At 33.2% G+C, this 27,500-nt stretch overlaps 1 protein-coding gene across 3 annotated transcripts in view; it reads left to right on the forward strand.

Moving 5' to 3' along the window:
• LOC106880863 (uncharacterized) overlaps positions 1–27,500 on the forward strand; it is a 316,744-nt gene that overhangs the window by 154,132 nt on the left and 135,112 nt on the right. For all 3 annotated transcript variants that reach the window (XM_089338024.1, XM_089338025.1, XM_089338023.1), the window contains exon 3: positions 20,528–20,616. In XM_089338024.1, coding sequence (XP_089194150.1) covers positions 20,528–20,616 — 89 coding nt within the window. The remainder of the gene's footprint in view (positions 1–20,527; positions 20,617–27,500) is intronic.

Genomic DNA, 27,500 nt, shown 5'->3' on the forward strand with positions numbered 1-27,500 from the left:
CATATATGGCGGTGTTTAACGAAGTTCTCTGTCTTGTTTTATAGACATTAAAATTAGGTACACGGCATCTGGCGTTCCTTACTGATAACATTTTACGTGCGAATATCTTTGCAGTATTAATAGGTTTACAGTGTCGGTACTTTTGCTGAAGTATATATACTCTTGGTGCAGGCGCATAGATAACGCATTCACTTCGAAAAATATAAAAGGTATATGTATACAACAAACTTAAAGCCGATCAGTTAATAAAATGGTTGGGAGAGAGATAGACATAGATAGACAGAAAGACAAACAGGGAGAAAGAATTAATGAATGAAGGAAGGAAGAAAGAAAGCAAGGAAGGAATGTGTGAGCGCGTATGAGTCGGGGAGAGAAAGTAAGATGGGATTCAGAACATGACAATGAAAGGAGAAAACAAAACAGCGAAAGAAGATTCAATGATAACGAAGTAGAGAACTAATTTACGTAATATTTCTCGAAAACACATTAGATCACTGCTGGTCAATATTGTATGAAATAATAAATAAATTTCAATAAATGTCTCCACTCTTGTTACACTAATTCGGAGGACTGTGCAGTGTAATTAGTAACATTTTATGGTTAATTTCGCAGTGGAATTTTAGCAGATGTCGCTTACTATCTCTACGGCGGTATATTATGTCAACACCTTTTCACTTCTGTAATATTACGCATGAAAGTTACACGTCTCTGTCAATTTGTCAATAAGTCTTGATTGTGTAATCTAGATTATGTAACTAATGACCGTATCATGTCAATGAAATGTACGTAAGACGCTGTAATAAAATATCTTAAACGTGTCGCATGTATGCAATATATATACTTATATATATATATATATACACACACATGAACACACAAATATATATATATGCATATATATACATATATATATATATATATATATATATATATATATATATATATATATATATACATACATACATATATATATACATATATATTTATATACATATATATATATAAATGTATTTATATGTATATATATATATATATATAATATGTATATATATATATATGTATACATATGCTTATTATTTATGAATGTATATGTATATATGCATATATGTGTATATTTCTATATAAATGTAAACATATACAAACATGAATGCATCTGTGTACGTAAACATGTGGATATTTTGCTTATTACATTTACGTACCTATATCCGTAGATGTTATATATTCTGTGTGTGTATGAGTTAAGACGCTCCACGTGTAAGATTAGGCGCATGTCTTTAAACTTGTCTGACTGAGTTCGATATATTTGTGATATTAAACACTGGACGTGTGCAGAAGATACATCGATTTTCTTTGTTTCTTAGGAAACTAAAAGCAAAGGGATTACCTTGGATATATAGAAACAAAACCACTCATAAACAGACGATCATACAAAGGCCTACAAACGTACTCACTGATATACATATGTAAGTAAGCGTTTATGTGCGTCTATGCGCTTTACAGCTGGTGCCTATATGTAAAACTACTAAGCAGCGATACACAAGTCATATTGTGTGTACATATTTACATACGAATTTAGCATTAGCTTCAAGTCAACTAGATGAAAGAAACAGAAGAAAATCCTCTTCTGAACTCTCCTTGAGCTGAAAAGAGGATAGAAATGATATTGGACGGATTTAGCTAAGTACCTATCTATATAAATATCTGTGTGTGTGTGTGCAAGCGCGCGCACACACACACACACGCACACGTATATGCATAATATACATTGCTAACTAGACTTGTGTGTGTATGTGTGCGTATGTGTGTGCGTACATGTATATGAATGTGGTATATGAATATATATTTATGTTTTTATGTATGTATGTATGTATGCATAAATACGTATGTATAATGCATTTAAGTATATTATATGTATCCTGTATGTGTGTCTGTGTGCTTCTGTGTCTCTCTGTGTATGTGTGAGTGTGTGTGTATATATATATACATACATACATATATATATATATATATATATATATAGAGAGAGAGAGAGAGAGAGAGAGAGAGAGAGACTCGATCACATACACACAGGAGAGATCATATATGTGATGTGTATATGTATATACATATAATGTATATATGTATATATATGTGTGTTCGTGTACATATGTATATATATATATATATATATATATATATATATATATATATATATATATATATATATATATATATATATATATATATGTATGTGTGTGTGTGTGTGTGTGTGTGTGTGTACGTCTTTCAATTATTCTCTATCTCCCTTAAATCTCTTATTGTTCTTTTTGTCTTTATGTCTCTCTTTCTCTTTCTCTCGTATTCTCATTCACTCTTTCTGTCCCTCTCTATTCTCCCTCCCCTTCTCTTTCGCTCATTATACAAGCACATCCACACGTATATGCATACGCTAAGCAAATACAAAGAATGACTTCCATCAGGTGAATGCTTATATATCGTAATACTTAGAAATAACTAATAAATATGAAAAATAATGTTACTCTGTAGAACAAAAGAATTTGATTTGACAGAAGAGTGGTAAGATAGGGTAAGACGTGCAACAATAATGGAACAGCAATGCCATTTCTTCTCAAATCAACATTTTATTCGTCTTAAGATAAATAGCTACACGTGATCATATTTAGTCATATGAGAATTTCTAAAGTGAATGCCATAGCTAAAATATTGTCCTGGTAAAATATTTCTTGAGATACGCAGCCCAAGTGTTATGATTTTTTTGTCTGAAAAACCATCTTTGTTAGTTGGCTTTTTATTTTGAAACTAAGCTGTATATTTTGTTAACGGCAATATCTTTTATTACAGAGATGTTCTTGCCTAGCAAGTGACCTGATCTGAGATATTGTGCTGAAACAAAAACAATTGCAGCGTGGAAGGTGTTTAGAAACCATTTAAAAGCACACAAGAACTGTTAAATTCGCTTCAACATTTAAATTTCATTTGTCAAAATATTTTCGTCGCTTTGAAACCGCGACCTGTTCACTGACAAAATTGCGCATCTAAGAAAGTAACAGTTAGTATAACTGGATTAAGGCATATTTAATGATTAAGGCATCTCCTAGATGTGCCTTAATCCAGTATAACAAATGGTTTCCAGTTATGAACATCGCAACTGGTATTCTCATATTTCCATTATTAACAAAATTCTGAATAATTTGAGGGAGATTCAGATGCTACGTCTTGCAACTCGCCCGACCACGTAGAGGCTCTCTTCTCACGTTGACCCGTTGGTCTCCATTACGGCGAGGGCATATAACTTTCCATTCATTTGGTATTTTATTCCGCTTTTATCAAGTTATAACCAAATATAGCAACAATTGAAGTTTTTAGTATTACACATATAAAACATATTGTAGATTCAAATTAATCTCAGAGGTCGTTGAATTTGTCTTTAGATCTTTCAACATTTTATTGCTCCCATTGTTACTTCTAGAGATAAGAGAAACAGATATAGAACTCTTCTGGTTGATTGCACTGAAATATAGATAACAAAATTATATTATTCGACTGCTTTCACTTTCTCTTTTACTTTTCTACTATTTGTGTACAGTAGGAGAGACTTCAGCAAAGATGGGAAACAGTTTTGTTACCGATGTTTATTCTACTTCGTCATTCATTGTTCTTTTTTCTTTTTTCACTCCTCTCCTCCTATAAAACAGCTCTAATCTGTTCTATCGTTGATTCATACAATCTCCACCAAACACATTGAAAGAGCAAGTACCTAATCACCTTATTTCATTACTCTTACAGTATTGTTGTTATTTTAATGACGGTGGCGGTCGGTGTGTAGTGTTTTCTTCTTCTCTGGAGACTGTATTTACATTCCTTGTCGAGAGGATTACGTTTTATATTTTAATCGGTCGACACTAAAGTGATGAGCTAACAGAGTTGTTCTATAAAACTTCTAGCTCAACACTGTCATCTCTGAGTAAACAATAACACCAGACTCTGCAATCCGTTCACTAGAAAGCGAGAGAGAGAGAGAGCTGGAGAGAACAGAAGACAAAGAGAGAGAGACGCACGCACAGGATAAAACAAAAAGGGGAGAGAAAGACGAAGGGAGACAGAGACAAACAGGAAAAAAAAATATTTGAATGACAATGGATATCAAAGCAAAGGAACAAGACAATCTATGCTCAATTTTATAAACCTTTGTCATAGTTACATGGTTAATGTAAAAATCCTGTCGATATAACTCTGTGTAACCCCGTCGATATAACTCGGTGTGAAAAGAAAACATTGTTTTTATTTCTAGAATCGATTTTCCAGCTTCCATTATTAAGGAAGAAGGCCATTATCTTCATTATGGCATTGAGATTATCACATTGTCTTTTCAGTTTTTGTCCTTATTTTTCTAACGTTTCAGCTTTGAAGGGAATATGCAAATTATTCATTGGAAATCCAACTCTAGTGTTTTTGTACCGGTCAGAGGCGCTCAAACGACACAGATTTTGCATCAGCATTTTTTTTATAAGCGTATGAATATGTTGAGCAGCAAGCAGAACCCAAAAATGTCTTGTGTTTCTCTAAATTTTGTACATGGTTGCGAGGTGTCTCTGTAAAAGAAAACAAAGACAAAGAAAATATATATATAAATATATATAAAATTGCCAAATAATCTAACCGGACGGACCTCGGTAGCATTTAAAGGTTGCAATTGTTTTCTTTCAATTTGCTTTGGATTTGTGCTATAACGAACTGCCGTGATTTACAAATCGTTGAATAATATGCATCTGCATATGTGCGTTCATGTGTGCTTCACTTACATGTCGATATAAGCAGCAGAAAGAAGATGGCAGAATGAATGAATAGAGCGTCCGATTTAATATCTTGTAATACTTGAATGTATCCTTGTTCGTTCTAGGAACAGATTCTTATAACGTTAACGTTTACTCTTTAAGTTAAGTATTGAAAGTGATTTAATCGATTATACCATACTACCAGAATGCGTTGCTTTGTTCAATTATATTCTCGCCATGCTTGGGTTTATATTTCAATTTTATATTCATAGACGTTATCTTGGATCAAATCATTTCATTACACAGCGAATTCATGCGTATGATAAGAATGTCTACAGAATGGGAGAAAGTAGCTTTGTGTAGCACATATACGAAGAACTTACATGGACAAAGCTGAAGGTTTCTTGTCTGAAGGATCATGGAACCGTATCCAGCTTTGATTCAGTATTTCGTAATAGGCCATCTGATATCTTCAATCCTCTGTGGCAATGCAGTGTGTTCTGCGGCTGTGTTTGATTCCAAGACGAACGATTCGGTGGCGTACTTAATAATGAGTTATTCGATTGAAGGCTAGTGACTGCTATTCTTATTATTGTTCAGTTCACACTATCTGCATTATTTATGCAGACATAAATTTAATGTGGTGTTGTCTGCTGATTGTTTTATGATCCATAAGCATAAACCTCCCTATGTCTTAACTCTCTTCTTTATTGTCGAAATGAGGGGGTCAACCCACATTACACATCGTTTTTTTTTTCTCTTCGAACCAAATTCATCTAAAGAAAACGGGTTATTTTTTTTCATGATGTAATCAATAAAACAAACATGCCTGCAGCTGCCGTAGAAAACCTTAACACATTTGTGTTCCTTCTTTCTTTCTTTCTTTCTTTCTTTCTTTATACATACACACTCACACATATCTATCTATATAATGATAGCAGTCAATGGCCTATAACGCGTGTTATCTATCTATCTATCTATCTATCTATCTATATATCTATCTATTTGTCTGTCTGTCTATCTCTCTAGATATATATATGTATGTATATGTACGCATATATATATATATATATATATATATATATATATATATATATATATATATATTGGTTTCTGCTCGTCCTCACACTATGATGCCGTTGTTGTTGTTGCTGTTGTTGTTGGTATCAGTAATCTTGTTAATGTTGTTAATCTTGATAATATAAGTTTTGTTATTGTTGATTTACATGTTACCCAGCTCTAATCGATAAAAACCGATGAACAAACTCATTAAGCCGTGGCTCTCCTTTCTTCTATCTATGTGTAAGCAACACAAAAACCACATTATCCATTATAAGTTGTACTTTGAGGGAGATTTAGCTGCTATTTCATATACGTCGGCTGAACGCGTAATCTCGTTTATCGTTCAGTGCTATCGATAGGTGGATCTTGATGCTGACAAGACAGGTAATGTCATGTACAATTCCGTTTATTTATTCAAAAGCATCACTATATACCCATAAGGCACTCGTACGTACGTTAACTTCGCTTAGGTCAATACGTAAGAGATTAATCAAGAAAAGATAACCAGCTAGAAACCAGAAACTTTATGCTTGGCGCAGGTGGTTTTAAATCAACTTGGAAATTACGCACGCATTTTTATTTATTTCTGTATAAAAACATGTAAAGGAGTATATAGTTCAGTTGATGCCATTATGCAGCTGTCCAAAGTATGTGATGGTGCCTTAATGTCTAAGAATCGTTAACAAAGGACAAAGAAGTACACATTTTCCCCTTTCACTTAGCGTAATTATATAACATATGATATCACGGAATGTTTTAGAATTCAAACGTTTCCAAAGTCTCATTGATAAACGTGTGCGTGAGTAATTCTGTTTAATTGTTCGTGTGTATATATCTGTATACGAATTAGAATTTATTTACGCATAGAGATATGTGCAAGCATGTATACATATACAAACGTGTGTGTGTGTGTATGTGTGTGTGCGTGCGTATACATAGTTGTGTATCTGTGCCTAAATATGCATGTATGTATCTATGTATCAATGCATGCAATCCGTAGATGTATACATACATATACATATGCGTCTCTGCATGCGTAATCTCCGTTATTTGTATTGCGCCAATATAACACAAAATGTTTAATTTAGTCTCAACATATCCTTATGTATGAAGAATAGCTTTACATCTCTCTCCCTCCCCCTTTCTCTCTCTCTCTCTATATATACATATACATGCATACATACATACACACACACATGCATATATATCTTTGCTGCTTTCTCGTATACGAGCAAAATTGTTGCTAGAAAGAATCATTAAAACGAGTCACTGTTGATGCAATGTGAGGCCATTGTATGATTCTAGAGCCCGGCGAAAGTTTTGCACATTCCATTACCAAATACGCAGCTGTGCTAGCTGGTAGAAGAAACAGGTACCACAGTATGAACTCTTTCGACATGTCTTTTCAATCCTCCAACGGATAAGCACACCTTTCCACATGTTGCACATGTTCTGTAGTGAACAATAGCCATGTCCCAATTTATGAGCATGCCTAAATATGTAACTGTATGCATGAGAATACATGCATAAATCATACAAATCTACACATACATACATACATACATACATACACACATACATACATACATACAAAAACACCCTGTTGCTGATGTTGAAATTCCAATGAAGGAACCTTGGATCTAGGTTAGAAACCGGTTCTTTCTCTACTGGCAGGAAATCTTGAAATAAACTGGATAGTGTCATACAAAAGAAAAAAAGACCTTTTGTTGATGTTGAAATTCCAATGAAGGAACCTTGGATCTAGGTTAGAAACCGGTTCTTTCTCTACTGGCAGGAAATCTTGAAATAAACTGGATAGTGTCATACAAAAGAAAAAAAACCCTTTTGTTGATGTTGAAATTCCAATGAAGGAACCTTGGATCTAGGTTAGAAACCGGTTCTTTCTCTACTGGCAGGAAATCTTGAAATAAACTGGATAGTGTCATACAAAAGAAAAAAAACCCTTTTGTTGATGTTGAAATTCCAATGAAGGAACCTTGGATCTAGGTTAGAAACCGGTTCTTTCTCTACTGGCAGGAAATCTTGAAATAAACTGGATAGTGACATACAAAAGAAAAAAACCCTTTTGTTGATGTTGATATTCCAATGAAGGCAACTTGGGTCATGGTTAGAAACCGAAATCTTGAAACAAAACTAAATCATGACATACATACATATACATATGCACACGCATTTGGGTGTGTAATTATAAATCATTTTGAAAATTACTAATACTAATGCCTTTAACAGAACTTTTATGTCTGGGATTTTTATTGACATTCATAAACTCTCACTGAAGCACGTTAATCACAACATGCATAGGTTACATTTGGAGATCGCTGGTAAATCTGAAAATGCACGTATGGTTTCTAATGTCACACGTGCAGACACACCTATGGGTGCGCCCACGCGCGCGCCCGTGTGACTTGTGTGTCTGTGTAAATGTTTATTTAAGGTTATTTAAAGGCGATTGGCGGGAAGACTTAATACTAAATATGTATCAATGCAATTTGTGTACGTATATAAATAGACATATGTATATATGTAAGTATGCGTGTATATATAGGTATAAATACACACACACATTATATATGATGAAATGTTTTCCGTTCAGGGTGAATGTTGGCCTACTCGGGTAGCATATATATATATATTACCAATACTAATATAGGGTGAAATTAATAATTTTACCAAGTAGTTCGGTATGTTAAAAGGACCATTATCGGTAAACTTATACAAAAATTTTATAATTATAAGCTTAGTTACAATTATGGCTTAGCAAAATTGCTTCACCACATGCCGAAATTTAGAAATAGCAGTATTGGGTATGTGGTGAAGCAATTTTGCTACGCCCCAATTATAATTATGCTTATAATTATAAAATTTTTGTCTATTACCAATATGTGGATCATGCTAAAAGCGATATTACACCTGCATGCACATGCACATACATACATATATGTATGTATGTATGTATGTGTGTATATATATTATACATATATACATACGTTTTGCACTATACATAAATACGTAAACATGTTAAATATATATATATATATATATATATATATATATATATATATATATAATATATATATATATATATATATATATGAATATATATATATACATATATATATACGTACGTGTGTATGCATGTCTATATATATATATATTTACGTGCATACAGACGTACGTTCAGAATCCATATATGTGTAGCGAGTGAAAGAGAGGGAAAGAAAGCGAAAGAAAGAGGGAGAGAATGAGTGAGAAGGAGAGGGGGGTGAGTGTGTGTGCGTGCGCGTGCGTGCGTGTGAGAACTATAATTCTGTTGATTTATAGATCAGTCACGGAAAACTATATTTGTTCCTCGTAAGAAGCCGAAGTTAAATCACTAAACACCATGTTACTTTCAAATTGCATCTGATGCTTTGCTTTACGAACATCGTTTTTATTGAAAGCAGGCAGAAATCATCTCAACGAATTGACTATTTCAGATGACCTATGTCATCAGCAAATGCGTGTAGGACAATCATTTGCCAGACTTGATCTGACCAGAACTGGCCTTCGTCCAGCCAAGGTGATGATTTCACGACACGAATTTTTGTAATTTGCGTTTGGATTAAATAGTTTTGTCATCCCAACCAAACGACCGAGACTGTCTCCTTGTTATAACTTGAGATAATTTCTATATAAAAGCCATCTTTCTTACGAAGCGGTCAGCGAAGGTGAAGTGTAATCTTGTTTTACATGGAAAATAATTAATTGCTTTCACAGCCCACCAGGACCGCATCTGATAAGAGCAAAATCTAATCGGATTTATCGTTCCGTACTTTGAAGTATTTGGCAACAATAATAATAATAATAATAATAATAATAATAATAATAATAATAATAATAATAATAATAATAATAATAATAATAATAATAATAATGATAATAATAATAATAATAATAGTAATAATTTGTACACACAATCCAGGAAATGCCTTTGTCGCAATGGCATTTTGGAAGCAACGAGAAGCAGTAGAAGTAGGAGTAGCAGACAGAAGCATTTCCCGATAAATCAACGGTCTGAAATAATTTATTTCTATAACCCCCGTCGACCTCACATCCTACTCCACGTCTCATCTTTCTATCATTGGATAGATTAACCGAGAAATTATCAAACACTATTTCTTTACACAAGTTGTTGAAGATGTAATTTTGTGATCATTATTTACTATGGGATATGTTTGATATAAATACGTATATGTGTGTTTATACACGCATATATATATATATATATATATATATATATATACAAACATCACACATATATGCATATACATGCACACACACATACACACACTCGAACATATACATGCGTATACATGCAATACGTGCATATTTACTTTGATACATGTGTACACATATTCATTTATGCTTATGCATGTTTGTATATATGCATGCATGCATGTGTGTATGCGTGTGTGTGTATGAATAATGATGCATATACGTGTGTATGTATGTATGTATGTTATATCGTATTTGCTATTCTGTGTATGTTTATACACATACAGATACTTATATATATATATATATATATATATATATATATATATATTCATATATATATATATATATATATATATATATATATATATATATATATATAATATATATATATATATATATATATATATATATATATATATATATATATATATATATATATATATATATATATATATATATATATATATATATATATATATATATATTTATATGTATATATATATATAAATAAAAAGCTCGACTATTTGTCAAGTTGGTGCGAATAATACGATAAACATGTGAAGCAATTTCCGTCCTACTATTTCCGACTTGTATGATTTGCAATACCGACACACGCTTGCAGATGGAATGAGAATAGTTTTGGTTTTTCTGCTTGTTTTTATTGTTTATTTGTGCTTGTCTATGTATGTTTGTGTATTTGTATGTGTGCGCATGCGTGCTTGTTGTGTTGTTTTTGATGCTGTTTTCTCAAGCTGAGCTCCACTCATTATGGCTCTTAAATAAAATGTCAAAGCCCACAGCTGCATGTAATGAAACAGCCGGCTGCTGTTTTGGTTCAGATTTAGCTAACGCGTTTCTACAATTCTCTGAATGTTATCGAAAGAGAAAAAAAAAAAAAATTGCTATGAATTCTAAGTTTTGCTGATGAATGCAGTTTGCGTTATTTTTGAACCAATGGTGTGAGCTTTTTTTGTTTTTTTTCTTTTATGTGGTTACTAAATTTTTTTAGAAAAAACACCGAAATCTACCTCAAATCACGCCCTCCGGTGTAAAAAAAACGTAAAAGTATTAGGTAACATACATAAACAATCAGAAAATATAGAAATATATATATATAATGAGTGTATATATTTATCAATCGATTATTAAATACATATATACATGCCTATTTACATACATACATAGATTCATATATATATATATATATATATATATATATATATATATATATATATATATATATTTGTTTTGCAAGATTTTTGATGTGAAATCGTGTGTTGAAACAGATGTTGTTGTACTTGGGGATGGTCAAATACAAAATGGCTGATAGTTAGCAAGGTGAGACACACATAAGAAGGAAGGAAACAAAGGACCACTGATGAGGTCACAGAAGTGTAACGAAAGAACTCTGGCCGAAATAAGATTAAGATTAATGTAATATAAAGCTGAAGCAAATTAACACCAAATATACAGTGCGTGTGTTTTTATTGGCTAAACTGGCAATATGACCATCCCCAAGTACAACAACATATATATATATATATATATATATATATATATATATATATATATATATATATATATATATATATATATATATATATATACACACACACACATAGGGAAATGTTTCGAGAAAAATTCCACGTGGTGAATTGTAGTGGAAGGTAATATTTAAAGCACGAAAATGCACAAATATTTTGTTAGATAATATCTATCTATCTATCTATGTATTAATTATTGCAAATACCGAAACAGCAATTACGATCCAGAATATTGACTGCGCTTTGATATTTTTAATTCATGGAGTTTAAAATATTATTTTCTACTCTAGGCACAAGGCCCAAAATTTTTGGGGAAGTGGGGGGGGGGGCAGTCGATTACATCGACTCCAGTACGCAACTTGTACTTAATTTATCGATCCCTAAAGGATGAAAGACAAAATCGACGTCGGCGGAATTTGAACTCAGAACGTAAAGACAGAAAAAAATACCGCTAAGCAGTTCGCCTGGTGTGCTAACGTGTCTGCCAGTTCATCGCTTTTGGAATTTAAAACATTACACATTAAAACATTTTAGAATCCTTCTTATGAAGAACGTGCATTCTGTTTTCATTTCTAAAGCTCGCTTACGTGAGATCGTATTTTCGATACAACAATTTATATTTACTTTGCAAGCTTTATTATCAGTATGTCTAGCACAAAATAGTTCTTAACTACATTTAACGTTGAACAAAACTGTTCACATTGCCGAGGGAAAGAAAATATATGATGGAATTATCGATCCAAGATTTCTTAAAAGTCGATATTGCTCAATAGATCGATAATATTATAGCATTACTCAATAGAAAGCTACTTACTACTTTTGGATATAAATGTATTTATCATATTTTAGATAAATTATCTTGAGATGCAAGGTTCCAGGAACTTTGACCTTTAATTTCGCATATTCAGAATTTTCCGATCATAATTTTACAAAACTCAAAGAAATCTTTGTAATTGATTTAAAATGTTGAAATATATATAGAATATATATTCCACAATTGATTCTAGTTTTTGTTTCGGAAAGGTATCCTGTTATGGTTTTTCAGTTGTTTTACAAGCTAATGCAACATTATTTCAAAGGCAGCGAGCTGGCAGAATCATGAGTACACTTAACAGTATTTTTACCCGTCTTTACGTTCCGAGTTCAAATTCTGCCACGGTTGATTTTTACCTTTCAGGGTCGATAAAATAAGTACCAGCTTATGTAATCGACTAGTTCCATTCCTCGTACTTGCTTGTTTTGTGCCAAAATTTAAAATCTATATTAGGAAGAAGCGGAGCAATAAGTGATTCAGTTTTTAAAATTCCAAAAGTAGATTATTTATGTGGCTATTGATATCGATCGGAAATCCGAAATCAAATAAACATATTTGCTCCTCTATTTTCTTAATGACAACGACTTTAATATCCTTAAAGAGGGTTACTTCATTTTTCTGCTTGTACAAACACTCGAGCATACGTTTATTACTTAGTAACAAAAACCTCACAGTCGTACAATAGATCAGTATATTCCAGCCTAGGATCACTGGGAGATTCAACTTCTGTGTTGTTCAATTCTACGTTCATTTAAAAAAATTAATATATTTTGTTATCACTTTTTCTCGCATTGTTGATTGTTATTGGTGAATAAATTAACATGTCATTAAGACATTAGAATCCAGTTGATAAGTCTCCAGTTCTTTCTCTACTAAAATAACAGTGACATTTTTTAAAGATTTTACTATAGATGGCAGACCGTCCACAATTAAGTTGCTAAGCTTTTCGATTGGTAACACGAATTCATTTTATTTTGATTTTACCCGCGAAATAAGTCCTTTCCCATCTAATATTCAATATTGGTTTCAAATTAAGGCGGCGAGCTGGCAGAAACGTTGGAACGCCGGACGAAATGCTTAGCGGTATTTCGTCTGTCTTTATGTTCTGAGCTCAAATTCCGCCGAGGTCGACTTTGCTTTTCATCCTTTCAGGTTCGATTAAATAAGTACCAGTTACGCACTGAGGTTGATCTAATTGACTGGCCCCCCTCCCCCAAAATTTTGGGCCGTGTGCCTAGTGTAGAAAAGAATACTGGTTTCATATTTTAGCACAATGCCAGAAATTTTGGTGGAGGGACTAAATCAATTACATCGATCCCCAGTCATCAACTGGTATTTATTTTATCGATCCAGACACGATGAAAGGTAAAGTTGACCTCAGCGAAATTGGAACTTAGAACGTAAAGACGGACTAAATCCCGCCAAGCATTTTACCAGGCGTGCTAACCATTCTGCCAACTCCCCGCCTTCTAGAATTCAATATCGAAGGAAGTTAATCTTCTCATATCATTAAAACATTTAGCCGCGTACAATCATAACTGTATCGCATTTACAGTCAGTTCTCACGTTGGCAACTATTGAATAAGACACCACTTTTCAAACGATTTGACTTTTTTCTGGAGGTGAAATTCGTGTAAAAGAAACAACATTCCTTTCAAACTTGCCTGTGAAGTGTTACTTCCCGATCTTTACACGTTACATAACACTCTATTATTCACTTGTGTTGTGGAGAATATTTTTCATTAATGGTTTTTTTTCTTTAAAAAGATAACTTTTCTTTTCTTTTTTTTTCTGAGATTCTCTTAAAATTGTCAATTTCTTTAAACATAGTGTCTCTATCATTTTTTTTTATATCCCTTCTTGTTCAAATAGTGACGTTCTAGATGGTAGTTTTTATGATCTGCAACCGATTCTTTACAAAGAAGACGCAGACATTTTCCATTTACCTCTATGAAAAAGTAATTATCTCTTCATTTTTCCGAAGAACAAAGAATATTTCGCCAGCCATTCCCTCTCTTTGATTAGTCTTAGACATTAGAGAAGGAGTTAATTGTATGCACTTTGCAATATTGATTTAAAATACTTAATAAAAATAATTAAATGAACTGTAAATGTTAGCAGCATTCAAAATTATTGAACTTAAAAACCGACAACAGAAATAGACACCATTTAAATTCACGCTGTATAAAACCACTAAAAATAGTTAATGAGAAGGAATAAATGATTGCAGAACGGGGGATTGTGTGAGCATGTGTGTGGTGGTTGTGGGACAAATGCTTAAGTTAAATTGGCTGTATTAAGGGTATGGCTATTACGTCATCAATTCATTCGTCTTTCGATTCTTGGTTAATGTCACAAGACAAGTATTATGGCTGAAATAAATGTTTTAATATGTTATTGATTGTTGAGAGCAATTCATGAATGTTTTGATCTTAAATAATCTTTAACTGAATTTTTGCATATCTTTTCTTAATTATGAAAACTTTGTCAGCGTCTGACAAAATTTTGCATGCAGATAAAAAGTTCTCTAGTCCTGACGAAGCGGCTTTGTCATTGGCTCGTATTTGGTACAGTTGTAGCGAGAGTAGAAGAGGAAATAATTATGGTGCTCGAACGGTGTTGTCCCATCGAAATTGGTTCCTGCAGAGAATCAAGACCAGTCTGTATATTGAATTCAATAGTATTTTACTATCGCACTCATTCACTCAATATAAAATTAATATACATAGCAAGAATAATAATGGTTCATTTTCCCTTGGCACAAGGCTTACCGTTGAGTAAGGTGAGTTTGGATAGAGAGTGTGTCCTCTAGGGGTAACGCTTTTAAATGTTTTGCATTTCCTCTGGTTGTTTACGATCTTAGTTCAAATCCCGCAGAGGTCGATTTGCCCTTTCATAACTTCAGGATCGAAAAAAATTAAAATACCAGTCAAGTACTAAGAGCAATGAAACCGACTTGCCCCTCCCCCTAAACACTTTTCGACTTTTGCCAAAAATTGAAAGAAACATCACCATCATCGTCACCATCATCGTCACCATCACTGTCATCATCATGATCATCATCATCATCATCATTATTATCATCATCATCCGCATCGTTCTTGCATTCGTTGCCTTCGTCTTCTTAATCATACTCTAAGCAAATGCAGTGAAGAATTCTTATTCAACGAAGTCTGCGGCAGATCTGTTCCTGTCTAGATGGCATCTATGTAAACACTGGGAATCGTCCTGACCCCGCCCCCAGTTACTTCGTATTATTATAACCCATAAGCCTGAAAGTTTTCAGCTCTAGTAATCCAATTAAATCCATCATATGTAATAACAAAATATAACAGGTTTCGAATGTTTCTGACCGTTAAAAACCGCTAAAATAAAACTTAAACAAAAAAATATATAAATAGTAATGTAAATATAATTCAAATATGTCTATGGCGTGTGACGATATAAGAGAGAAATGATGTAGCTTATGTTGTTTGTTTTAAAGGCAAAGTGAATTCAACTTTGTATTCAATATTTGATTTAGAAAAGGGGAAAGAAAAAGGAAGTGTTTTGACTCTATACAAGTGTTGTATTCAAAATATTTGTGTAACCGGACTTCAGTAGTATAACAAAAATTTATAGTTTACCATTAGTATTTTATCAGTTAATGCGATGGTTTGTACTACTAGAAGAAAGGAACTCGGTATGTCAATATGAAGCATGAATAGGTATAGATTGTGAAATTAACTGACTACGATCAAAATTGTTCTTGTCGAGATAGCAGTCCAATGAATATGTCATCTTTCTGAAAGTGACAGCTTTTACATTTTAGCTTCGTAACGTCTAATGAATTGTCACACGATGACGTCTTAAAGTAATTATTCATTGTTTTATATTACCTAATAATTAACATTGAGAATGAATCGTTTCTTAATGAGTATAAAAATATATAGCAGAATTACTTATTAAGAATTTTAAAGTATAAGAGAAATATATCGTAATTGAATATTTATTGTCCTATTTATGAGAAAAGAATTTAATATTTTATCTAATAATTAACGCCGAAGAGCAGGCAGAATCGTTAGCACGGTGGGCAAAATGCTTAGCAGCATTTCGTTCCGTCTTTACATTCCGAGTTCAAATTCCGCCGAGTTCGCATTTGCACTACATCCCTTTTAGGGATCGATGAAATGAGTACCAATTGGGTTGATGTAATCTATTTATCCCCTCTCCTGAACTTTGCTGGTTTGTGCCAGAATTTGAAACTAATATATTATCTAATTAAGCATAATGAACTGGGACAGCATGCTTTGCGGCATTTCGCCCGTTTATCAATTCTGAGTTCAAATTCTGCAGTGGTTGACTTTACAATAAAATACGTACCAGCTGAACACTGGGGTTGATGTAATCGACTTACTTCTCTCCGAAAATTGCAGGCCCTGTGCCAGAATTTGAAACTAATATTTTTATCTAATTAAGACAGCGAGCTTGCTGAATTGTTAGCAAACCGGACAAAATGCTTTGAGGCATTTCGTCCGCCCTTACGCTCTGAGTTCAAATTCCGCTCAAGTCGACTTCGACATTCCTCCATTCGGAGTCGAGGAAATAGGTACCAGTCGAGCACCATCACTACCAAATTTCAGGCTTTGTTCCAATTGCAGACATGGATATCATATCTAAAGTGAATGGATTTGCAGTGAAAAACAAAAAACAAAAAAAAACAACGAGGCTAAAAGTTTTAATTACTGAACTATTTATCGTCTATGTTCGGAGTTCAATTTCTGCTGATCCTAACTTTATTCTTTCATTCTTCCTGGGTCAATAGCATAAATGGCAAACAAGTATTTTTATCGTATTCAATGGTTATAAATTTATATTTTCATCTATGTATTATAATCAATATTTTATCTATAGCAAGTGACTTTCGCTTCAGTCAGCAGAGGTTATCTTCATCGTTGATTGTGAACATGATTGATTAAGATAATAATTGACGGTGATAAGAAACAAAATAAAAGAGGATAAAAACGAAACGTTATTAGCGGAAAGTTAATTAAAATAGATTAATTAATGCCAGGGGCCTGTAAAACTCGTGCTACTAGCTTACTGCATTGTTACTACTGTTTATAAAGTATATCTATCTATCTATCTATCTATATATATATATATATATATATATATATATATATGTATATATATATATATATATATATATATATATATATATATATATATATATATACATGTACGTATGTATGTATGTTTTATGTATGTATACATGTATATGTAAATATATATGTACGTATAATGTGTATGTACGTATATATGTGTGTGTATACATTTGTATGCATACATGTATGTATGTTCTTATAAAAGTGCATATGTAGTATATGTGTGTGTGTGCGTACATGTATGTATATATATATATATATATATATATATATATGTGTATATATATATATATATATATATATATATATATATATATATATATATATATATATATATATATATATATTTATATATATATATATATATATATATATATATATGTATGTATTTATATATATATTTTTTTATACCAAAAATTAGGCAAAAATATAGTATCTGTTGACAAACTTAGCAAAATACTCACAATTGAGTTTTTGTATATATATCGACTTTAAAGAGAGCTCAAAACTGATCCATTGAAAATACTTTATTATAATGATAATAACAATGAAAATGGCCTATGATCATTTCTATGCAATATCCAGATCGATTCGTGCATATTATAAAATAATATAAAATATTATAAAACATGTGGGATACTAGATGTAGTATCTAGTATTATTGTGTCATTAAATAGGTGAAAGATAGATCAGACAAAAGACAAACCACCTAAAGAACTAAATAAAATAGAGTATTTAGTTTCATCTTCGATTCCAAGTTGAATTTCAACCGTTGTCAATTTTAGACCTTGCTCCAGAATCGATTCAATTAAATATAAACCTCTCTTTATAAAAGTTGTGTTTGAGCGTCTTTCGATGCGAATTTATAAAAGCTTTGTTTCAAATCTATACTACCGTTGTGCTACGACCTACGTAAGATAGGCTTAAATGTATGGAAGAAAATCAAGAGCATAATCTGCTATGCACACCGCGTTTATGTTATTCGTAAATCAAATGACAGATAAACAATGCAATGATGTATTTTAGATTTATCATGCGTATTATTTATATTGTTTCTAAGAAAAGTGACTGGGAAATATGTATTTTAAATCACTGCATTTACTCAAGTATAAAAAACATCCCACTTATTTTTCAGTTATGAAGTCGTTTGAAATAGTACAAAAGTAATTTAAGGTACCCTCAACCAGTTGATGAAAATTTAACATTTGTTTCAGTAGATCAATTTTGTATTTTAAGAAACCGTTTTGATGCTGGAATATATGAATCTTACGAATCTTATGGCTGCCAAATTTTGTAGATAATTTTGTCAGATAAATTTTGCTATATTTCTTTCTTTTCCTGATCTCCCATCCTACAATTATTTTAGTATCATTTGATTGTATATGAAAATATAAAGCAGGATTAGTTCTCTTCACAAACCATTAATGTTTCTAATGTCGAAAATGTATCTTTTATGGACAAGTAAGTTACTGTGAATTATGACATTTACTCCTCCTCCTCTTCCTCCTCCATCCTCCTCCGCAACCTTCTTCTTCCTCTTCTTCTTTTGTTTCTTCTCATTCTCTTTCTCTTTAAACACTTCGCATCAGAGATACATCTCACAATACTACGCCAAGAATCTTTGCTATTTCCTTCAATTTCAAGTTGTCAGTCTCTCTCTCCCACCCTCTCTCTCCCTCTTTCTTCCTATCTCTCTCTCTCTCCCTCTCTGCCAATAACATTAATGTATCTAAGTGACTTTCGCTCTTGTATTAGGGTGCGGGAATCTCCAAAATATATTTCACTGTTTCTCTGTTGGAGAAGTTTCATCATAGTTTACAATACAGGCGCAAGTGTGGCTGTGAGGTGAGAGACTTGCTTCCTATCTACAGGATTTCTAGTTCAGTCACACTGCGTGGCACCTTAGACAAGTGCCTTCTGCTATAACCTCGGGCCGACTAAAATCATGTGAGTGGATTTAATAGACGGAAACTGAAAGAAGCCCGTCGTGTGTATAAGGCCAGCAATTTTGGGAGACGGGTTAAGTAGATCATATCGACCCCAGTGCTCATCTGATATTTATTTTATCGACCGCGAGAGTTGATACCGGTGGAATTTGAACTCAAAACGTAAAGACGGAGGAAATGCTGCTGAGCAGTTTGCACGGCGTGTGCTAACGATTCTGCCAGCTCGACACTTAAGAGGAAGCTTGTTATATTAAAAAAGGACAGCGCTGAGTGTGTTAAATGCGTGTGATATCAAATCGTCGGTTACATCAAATAAAATGCCGAATCGTCACCGCTGGCAAAAAAGGAGGGAGTGTATTTACACTAATTACACAGCCTAATTGAGCAGAAAAAGGAGAAAGGCGGTACAGTGGTCTATGTAATATCATCAAAAAGACGATTCGAGCCTGCGTAAACGTTTCTTTGTTTCTTTGACACGTTACCTGATTTCTGACAGTTTTAAAGATGCAAGATGAAGATTTTGTGAATTTATCCATCCATAAACACTTAGAAACAAAAACACTCCTATGTCTTCTATAGTTAATCATCCAGATAGTTACATAGATGCTCATACATAATTAAATTGTGTGCGTATATATATAAATACATATATATATATATATATATATATATATATATATATATATATATATTTATATTTATATAAGTGTGATTTTTCACAGAATTCTATGAATGATTGTAATTATATATTTGTTTTCGATCAAGATGCCAAGTATTTTCATCCCACTTAATTCGTTATATGCGGGCAGAAACTGATCCTCGAAAACTTGGTGTATTTATTAGTTGTATCCCAAGCACACGTAAAAAAATTAAAACTGTTACTACATCATTGTATAATTATTTTTTCTATAATTTATACGATTCCTCTCTGTGATACGTTGTTTGTATTATGTGTTCACAGGACGATGCTGGTGGTCAAGGAGGAATTTGCGGAAACAGACTGCCTCCAACTTTATATTCATCTGATTCGGTAATGACCGTACATTTTCGGTAAGTTGTAATTCTTTCTGCTATAATTCTTTCTGCTATAATTCTTTCTGCTATAGGTACAAAGCCTGAAATTTTATGAGAAGGAGACTAATCAATTAAATCGACCCCACTGCTTAACAGATATTTATTTATCGATCGCGAAATGATGAAAGACAAAGTCGATCTCGGGGGAATTTGAACTCAGAACGTAAGGACGGACGAAAAGCTCGGCATGCTAAAGATTTTGCTAACTCCCGCCTTAGGTAAGGTGCAAAAATATAAGGAAGATACGAATTAATATTTCATTTATTGAAAAGCAGATGAGCTGGCAGAATCGTTAGCATGCCCGGGGGTCGGGGTGAAATGCTTAGCAGCATTTCGTCCGTTTTTACGTTCTAAGTTCGAATTCCACCGGGGTCTCCATTAGCTTTTGCTAATATTTGAAACCCGTAGGGCGGCGAGCTGGTAGAATCGTTAGCACGCCGGGCGAAATGCTTAGCGGTATTTCTTCTGCCGTTACGTTTTGAGTTCAAATTCCGCCAATGTCTACTTTGCCTTTCATTCTTTTGGGGTCGATTAAATAAGTACCAGTTACGCACTAGGGTCGATGTAATCGATTTGATCCTTTTGTTTGTCCATATTTGTCCCCTCTACGTTCAGCCTCCTGTGGGCATTAAAAAATAAATATTTGATACCAGTATTCTATTTACCGGCACTTCAGGTTTATACTTTATTGCGTGTATATATATGTGTATATATATATATATGTATATGTATGTGTGTGTGTGCGTGTGTGTGTGTGTATGTGTGTGTGTGTGTGTGTGTGTGTGTGTGTGTGTGTGTGTGTGTGTGTGTGTGTGTTTGAACTCTGTAACTTAATGTAGTCCATAACAATTTGCACTTGCAATTACGTTATCTGCGTAGTATTGTTTCATTTGTCACCATGGTATATTGTAACAGCTATATCATTATATATTTTTACAGCTATTTAAGTGATCCTTATTAATTTATCTTGCTAGAAGTACTTACGTGCATGTATGTTTTCTAATACTCTGAAATAGTCTTGCACTAAATTTTCATATTTGATTTTCAGTGTTCATACACATACATATATGTATACATGTATGTATGTATGTATGTATGTATGTGAAAAGTGAAAATCAAAGGCGAAAATGCAGTGATCGGTCTTCTCAAATATCTACAAAATCATAGCAGTTTAGTCACTGTGGTTTCATAGGAAAGGAACACACACATACATAGATACAATAATACAGGTAGATGCACACACACACACACACGCACACACATGTGTATACAGGCATAGCCATGCACTTATACTCTTAGCCATTGAACATGAACCTACTTTACGATTCATCTAATAATTTATTCCGTTCATTGACAAATGGACTGTCCAAAATGAAATATAGTCGTTTTGTTTATCAATTTTATTTTTCTACCGCTGGACATTCGATGACCATTTCGCTACTCACGTTACTCCTCTATGACAACACACATCAATATTTGCATCGATCATCTCTCTCTCTCTCTCTCTCTCTCTATCTCTCTCTCTCTCTCTCTCTCTCTCTCTCTCTCTGTCTCTCTCTCTCTCTCTCTCTCTCCCCTTGTCTATTTGTCTGTCTATTTTAGTCTGTCCCTTTCACCCCTTCACTCTCTTGTTCGATCGTTGTTCCTCTCAATGTCGCTTCATCCAACTGTCATCTATATAAAGTTGGCCTAATATCCCACGGGGGCTTAAACAGTTCTCGATATTTTATAACTAATATCCTTGTGGGGACCCCTAAAATTTAACTTTTCATAAAATAACGTATATGGGGCTTTCAAATAACAGAGAAAAGAGAAAGCAGGGAGCTTTAAATTTAAGCTATGAAAAATTCTTTACGTCTTCTTATTAATAAATATGAAAAAGTTTCATACCCTGAGTGGGTCTATCGCAATTTTCAATCAGATCTTACTAGTATTTAATACACACGTGTAAAATATTATGCTTTTGCGCGCATGCGTGTGTGTGTGTGCACGCGCGTGAGGAAGATGAAGCGAAAGAGAGCGAGACAGAAAATTTATGAACTCTTATTATATTTCATATAAACAGTCGTAAGTAGTCTCAGGATAAATACTTGACAAAGAAAACAAAGTTAGAAAGTGCCTTTTCACTTCAAACTTCGCATGTAAACATCAATCCAAAACATCGTATCAAGTTTTCTGCCTTCATATTTATCACACCCGAGAGTCTTACAGTGATACACCTCTTTCAATCAATGATAGTGCTACTCTTAGTAAGTAATATGATGGCCTTACCAATTTTCTTAACGCTAAATCCATGTTGTTGTGCTTGCTGTTCTTGCTGTTCTTGTTGTTGCAGGCATTTAGCCCCAGATCAGTTTTGAATGACGTGAACTACCGGCAACCATACTATCTTGTTCCTTGGCACAGCCAGGACCGGATTAAAACCCATATAGCGTGCTAACGTTTCTTATTTCTTTATTGCCCACAAGGGGCTAAACATAGAGGGGACAAACAAGGACAGACAAAAGGATTAAGTCGATTACATCGACCTCCAGTGCGTAACTGGTATTTTATTTATCGACCTCGAAAGGATGAAAAGCAAAGTCGACCTCGGCAGAATTTGAACTCAGAACGTAATGGCAGACGAAACACCGCTAAGCATTTCGTCCGGCGTGCTAACGTTTCTTATTTCTTTATTGCCCACAAGGGGCTAAACATAGAGGGGACAAACAAGGACAGACAAAAGGATTAAGTCGATTACATCGACCTCCAGTGCGTAACTGGCACTTAATTTATCGACCCCGAAACGATGAAAGGCAAGGTCGACCGCAGCGGAATTTGAACTCAGAACGTAACGGCGGACGAAATACCGCTAAGTATTTCGCCCGGCGTGCTAAAGTTTCTGCCAGCTCACCGCCTTACTTAGATAAAGTGTTAAAAGAAGACTGCATGACGATCATGCCTCTCCCGAGAACACCAACACAATAAATGGCACGACAATTTTGTATCTTTTTTAAACAATTTCTTTACACTTCTTGTTTTCATTGTCTCTTCCTCAATCTCTGTCTTCTCTCTTTCTCTCAGTCTCTCTTCGCAAGTCTTCACTTATCCTTTCCACTTCTATGTCTGCCCCTTTCTTCACACTATTTGTGTTTTTCTTGTTAGTCTGCACAACGTCTTTTTCAAGTACATCCTTTTATATTTTGCATTTTTGGTCGGGAAAAGAAGCGCAAATCCCATTTCATCTTACGTATTTTAAAACTAAACATTTAACCAGGAAATATTATATACTTAGTCGCTCTACTGTTATATCACACATATAGTGTGTCTATGCGTGTGTATGTATATATATGTATATATATACATACATAGAAAAAATACCTTTTTGCTGATGGTGAAATTCCACAGAAGGCGTCTTGGATCAAGGTTAGAAACCAATTCTTTCTCTGTTGGCAAGAAATCCTGAAATAAACTGAATAATGACATACATACATACATACATGCATACATGCATACATACATACATACATACATACATACATACATACATACATACATACATAGATTCATACATATACACATCAATACAAGTATATAACCTCGTTGCATTAAGGAAGAATATGCAGGTGACTGGGATACCGTACCAATATGGAAACAAAAAACAAATGCGGTTGGAAAAAAAACATTGCATGATAGGGTAGACATATTGAATGGAATTTCATACTGAGAATGGAATGAAGAAACCATCAAAATACTTAGAGACAAGCGGTAAATATGCCAAAAATGTGAAGAATGAAAACAAGAACAAACCTGAGTGTAAATGAGAGGCTTGAGATAATTAAGGGAGGTAGGAAATCCGGGGCCCGGAACATTCCAACAAGCATCTCCTTTTGTTGCCAGCCCCCAATTTCTAACTATATGTAGTGCTAGCATACACATTTTTTGTACGATCTGATATCCGCTAAAGATATAAACACGAAATGATATCCAAGCTAATAACGATATCATATTTAAAGTCTCTAATAATGGCTTTTATTTCTGGAATTACAGATGAGCAGATGAGTTTCAGCTCACCCCTGAAGAATTGTGTTTGTTTATACTGAGACAAATATCTTAGGCGGGATCTCATTAGGTTTAGCATCATTACCAGTTTTGATTTTTTTTTTTTTTGTTCCTTTTGACATAACCCATTCGCCCTCCACTAAAAGAAGAATAACAATAAGAACATCTACAGCAAAATAAAAAATACTGTTTCCTTAACCCACAAAACAATGGCGTCAAAGTTTTAAGTGTTGAAACTTTGTGCGTGTTACATTAAATATTCGCCTGTTCAACGCTAAGCAGCGCACAAAATGTAACAATGTTAAGGAATATGAACTCGAGCCAATGGCTGTGACAGAGAATAATAATTACAGGATTTTATAGGATTTTCCAATAAAGACTGACCGTACTATTGAAGCAGGAAGGGCATATATAATTATAGAGAATTAAAAAAAAAAGAAAAGAAGAGAAACAGAAGGAAGGAAAGAAACGGTGGAAGATTTACAGATTTTGCAACACCATATGAAAAATAGAGCAGATATCAAATAAATAGAAAACAGATTGGCGGTGCTCCAGCATGGCCACTGCTTTAGAACCGAAACGTATGAAATAATAAAAGAGTAAAGATATGGACGTTGCAAAAGAGATGAAGGAATTGTGAAAGACTAAGACAAGTATTCCTATGGTTGGTGGTGAACCTGGTACGATACATAAACTGCAGCGAAAGAGATTGAATAATATTGGAACTGAGACACGCATTGTCGACCTGCAAAAAAATGTTGTCTTGTATTCTGCTCCGAAATATGAATTGTTGGAGGAGTTTCGCAGTCATTTATCTATGTTGTGAAGGGAAATTGATAAGTGTTGGTTGGCTTACGTTCCTGTTACGTAGTGGCTCGGCAGAAGATACTGATATATATGTACATATATATATTTACATACATATATATACATATATACATGTATACATACACACACACACAAACACACACACACACACACACACACGCACATATATATATATATATATATATATATATATATATATATATATATATATATATATATATATATACATATATACAGATATATATACATATATACATATATGCATATATATATTTATACATATCTATATATACATATATACATATATATACATATATATTTATACATATACATACATATGCATATATATACGTATATATATATATATGTAAGTATGTATGCATGATTGTGTGTTTATATGTATGTTCGTATGATTGTGTCTGTATGTATGTATGTATGTATGTATGTATGCATGTATGTACGTACGTATTTATGTATTTATGCATGTACGTATACGATGTGCCGTGCATTAGCAGTTCGGCAAAAAGATATCAATATACTCAAAATATCATAAGGTACACTAAACTCTTCAAGGTGCTGCCTCGGCGTGTCCACCTTGATCTATCGGTTAATACAAATATTAGAATAGACGAACGTACCTTCTTTCCATCAACAATCCACTTTCCCCACCTTTAACCAATGAACCGCTTTCTCAGGCGATATAGACTTCGTCTTCTCAAATATGCGCTCACTACTTCCATTATTGCTCCAATAGATTCATTACTATCTGTAATCATTAGTATATAAACTTGAGTCAGTATAGACTTAACTTGTACTTACAAATAATCTCCATTTGTTTGTATGTAACCAGCCCCCTGAAGCTTTCATTATTGCTAATATAGTCTCACCCTGCAGTAACAACATTCTTTATTTTAAAGGTTTCTTATACACTCATTAATCATTCGTTCAATCTCCTATGGCTTCTACCTCCCGCTGTACACGTCTAGAAACAGCATCAATCTCTCTACGGCAGTGTAACAGGTTTTTCGCTACATACAATGCAATTCAAGGTTTCTTTATTAACTGAAAACGAATCAGTTCAAATAGCTTTTTTCATTTTACCTTTTTATAACCCTTTAACGTATTTTATCTCTTGCAACTCTTTACAACTTTGCAACTTTTCTATTTTATTATTTTATTAAATATATTTTCCATTATATTCCCACTTACATGTCTGTAAGTATGTACGAATTTTGTATTGGTTTCGTTTATCAAATTTCTGGCCAATAAAGAAAAAGAACTGGCTTTCAAGCCGAAAGCAAAGATTTTTTCATTCGAACTTAGACATGGACTTCGTAGTCAAGTATATGACTGTGAACGTGTATGAACACACACACACACACACACACACACACACACACACACACACACACACACACACACACGCACCTAGAAATATTTGTGAAGATCTACGAAAGTGGTAAGGCGTCTATGCTGAGATTATTGACAAACTATATAGGAAGATTAATTCAGAACGTATATATCCATACAGGTAAACGAAGGAAATATATGTGTGTTCAAAGACAATAAATTATTTTGAATATGCATATGTATGTATATATTTGTGTTTGTAACATATATATATATATATGTGTGTATACATATATTATACGTATGTAAGTATTTATGTATATATATGTGTGTATATATGGAGATAGATACATGCATACATACTTACATTCATACATACATGCATACTTAAATACGCACACTTAATATATATATATATATATATATATATATATATATATATATATATATATATATATATATATATATATATATATATATATGTATGTATATATATATATATATATATATATATATATATATATATATATATATATATATATATATATATATATACATGCACATACATATTAACTTGTGGTGACGAATGAAATGGCCAGTTTTCACGTGCGTGCATAAAAATTCGAGAAAACAAGAGGAAA

Source organism: Octopus bimaculoides, chromosome 20, assembly GCF_046866305.1.
Source record: "Octopus bimaculoides isolate indiv1 chromosome 20, ASM4686630v1, whole genome shotgun sequence".
Lineage (NCBI taxonomy): Eukaryota > Metazoa > Mollusca > Cephalopoda > Octopoda > Octopodidae > Octopus > Octopus bimaculoides.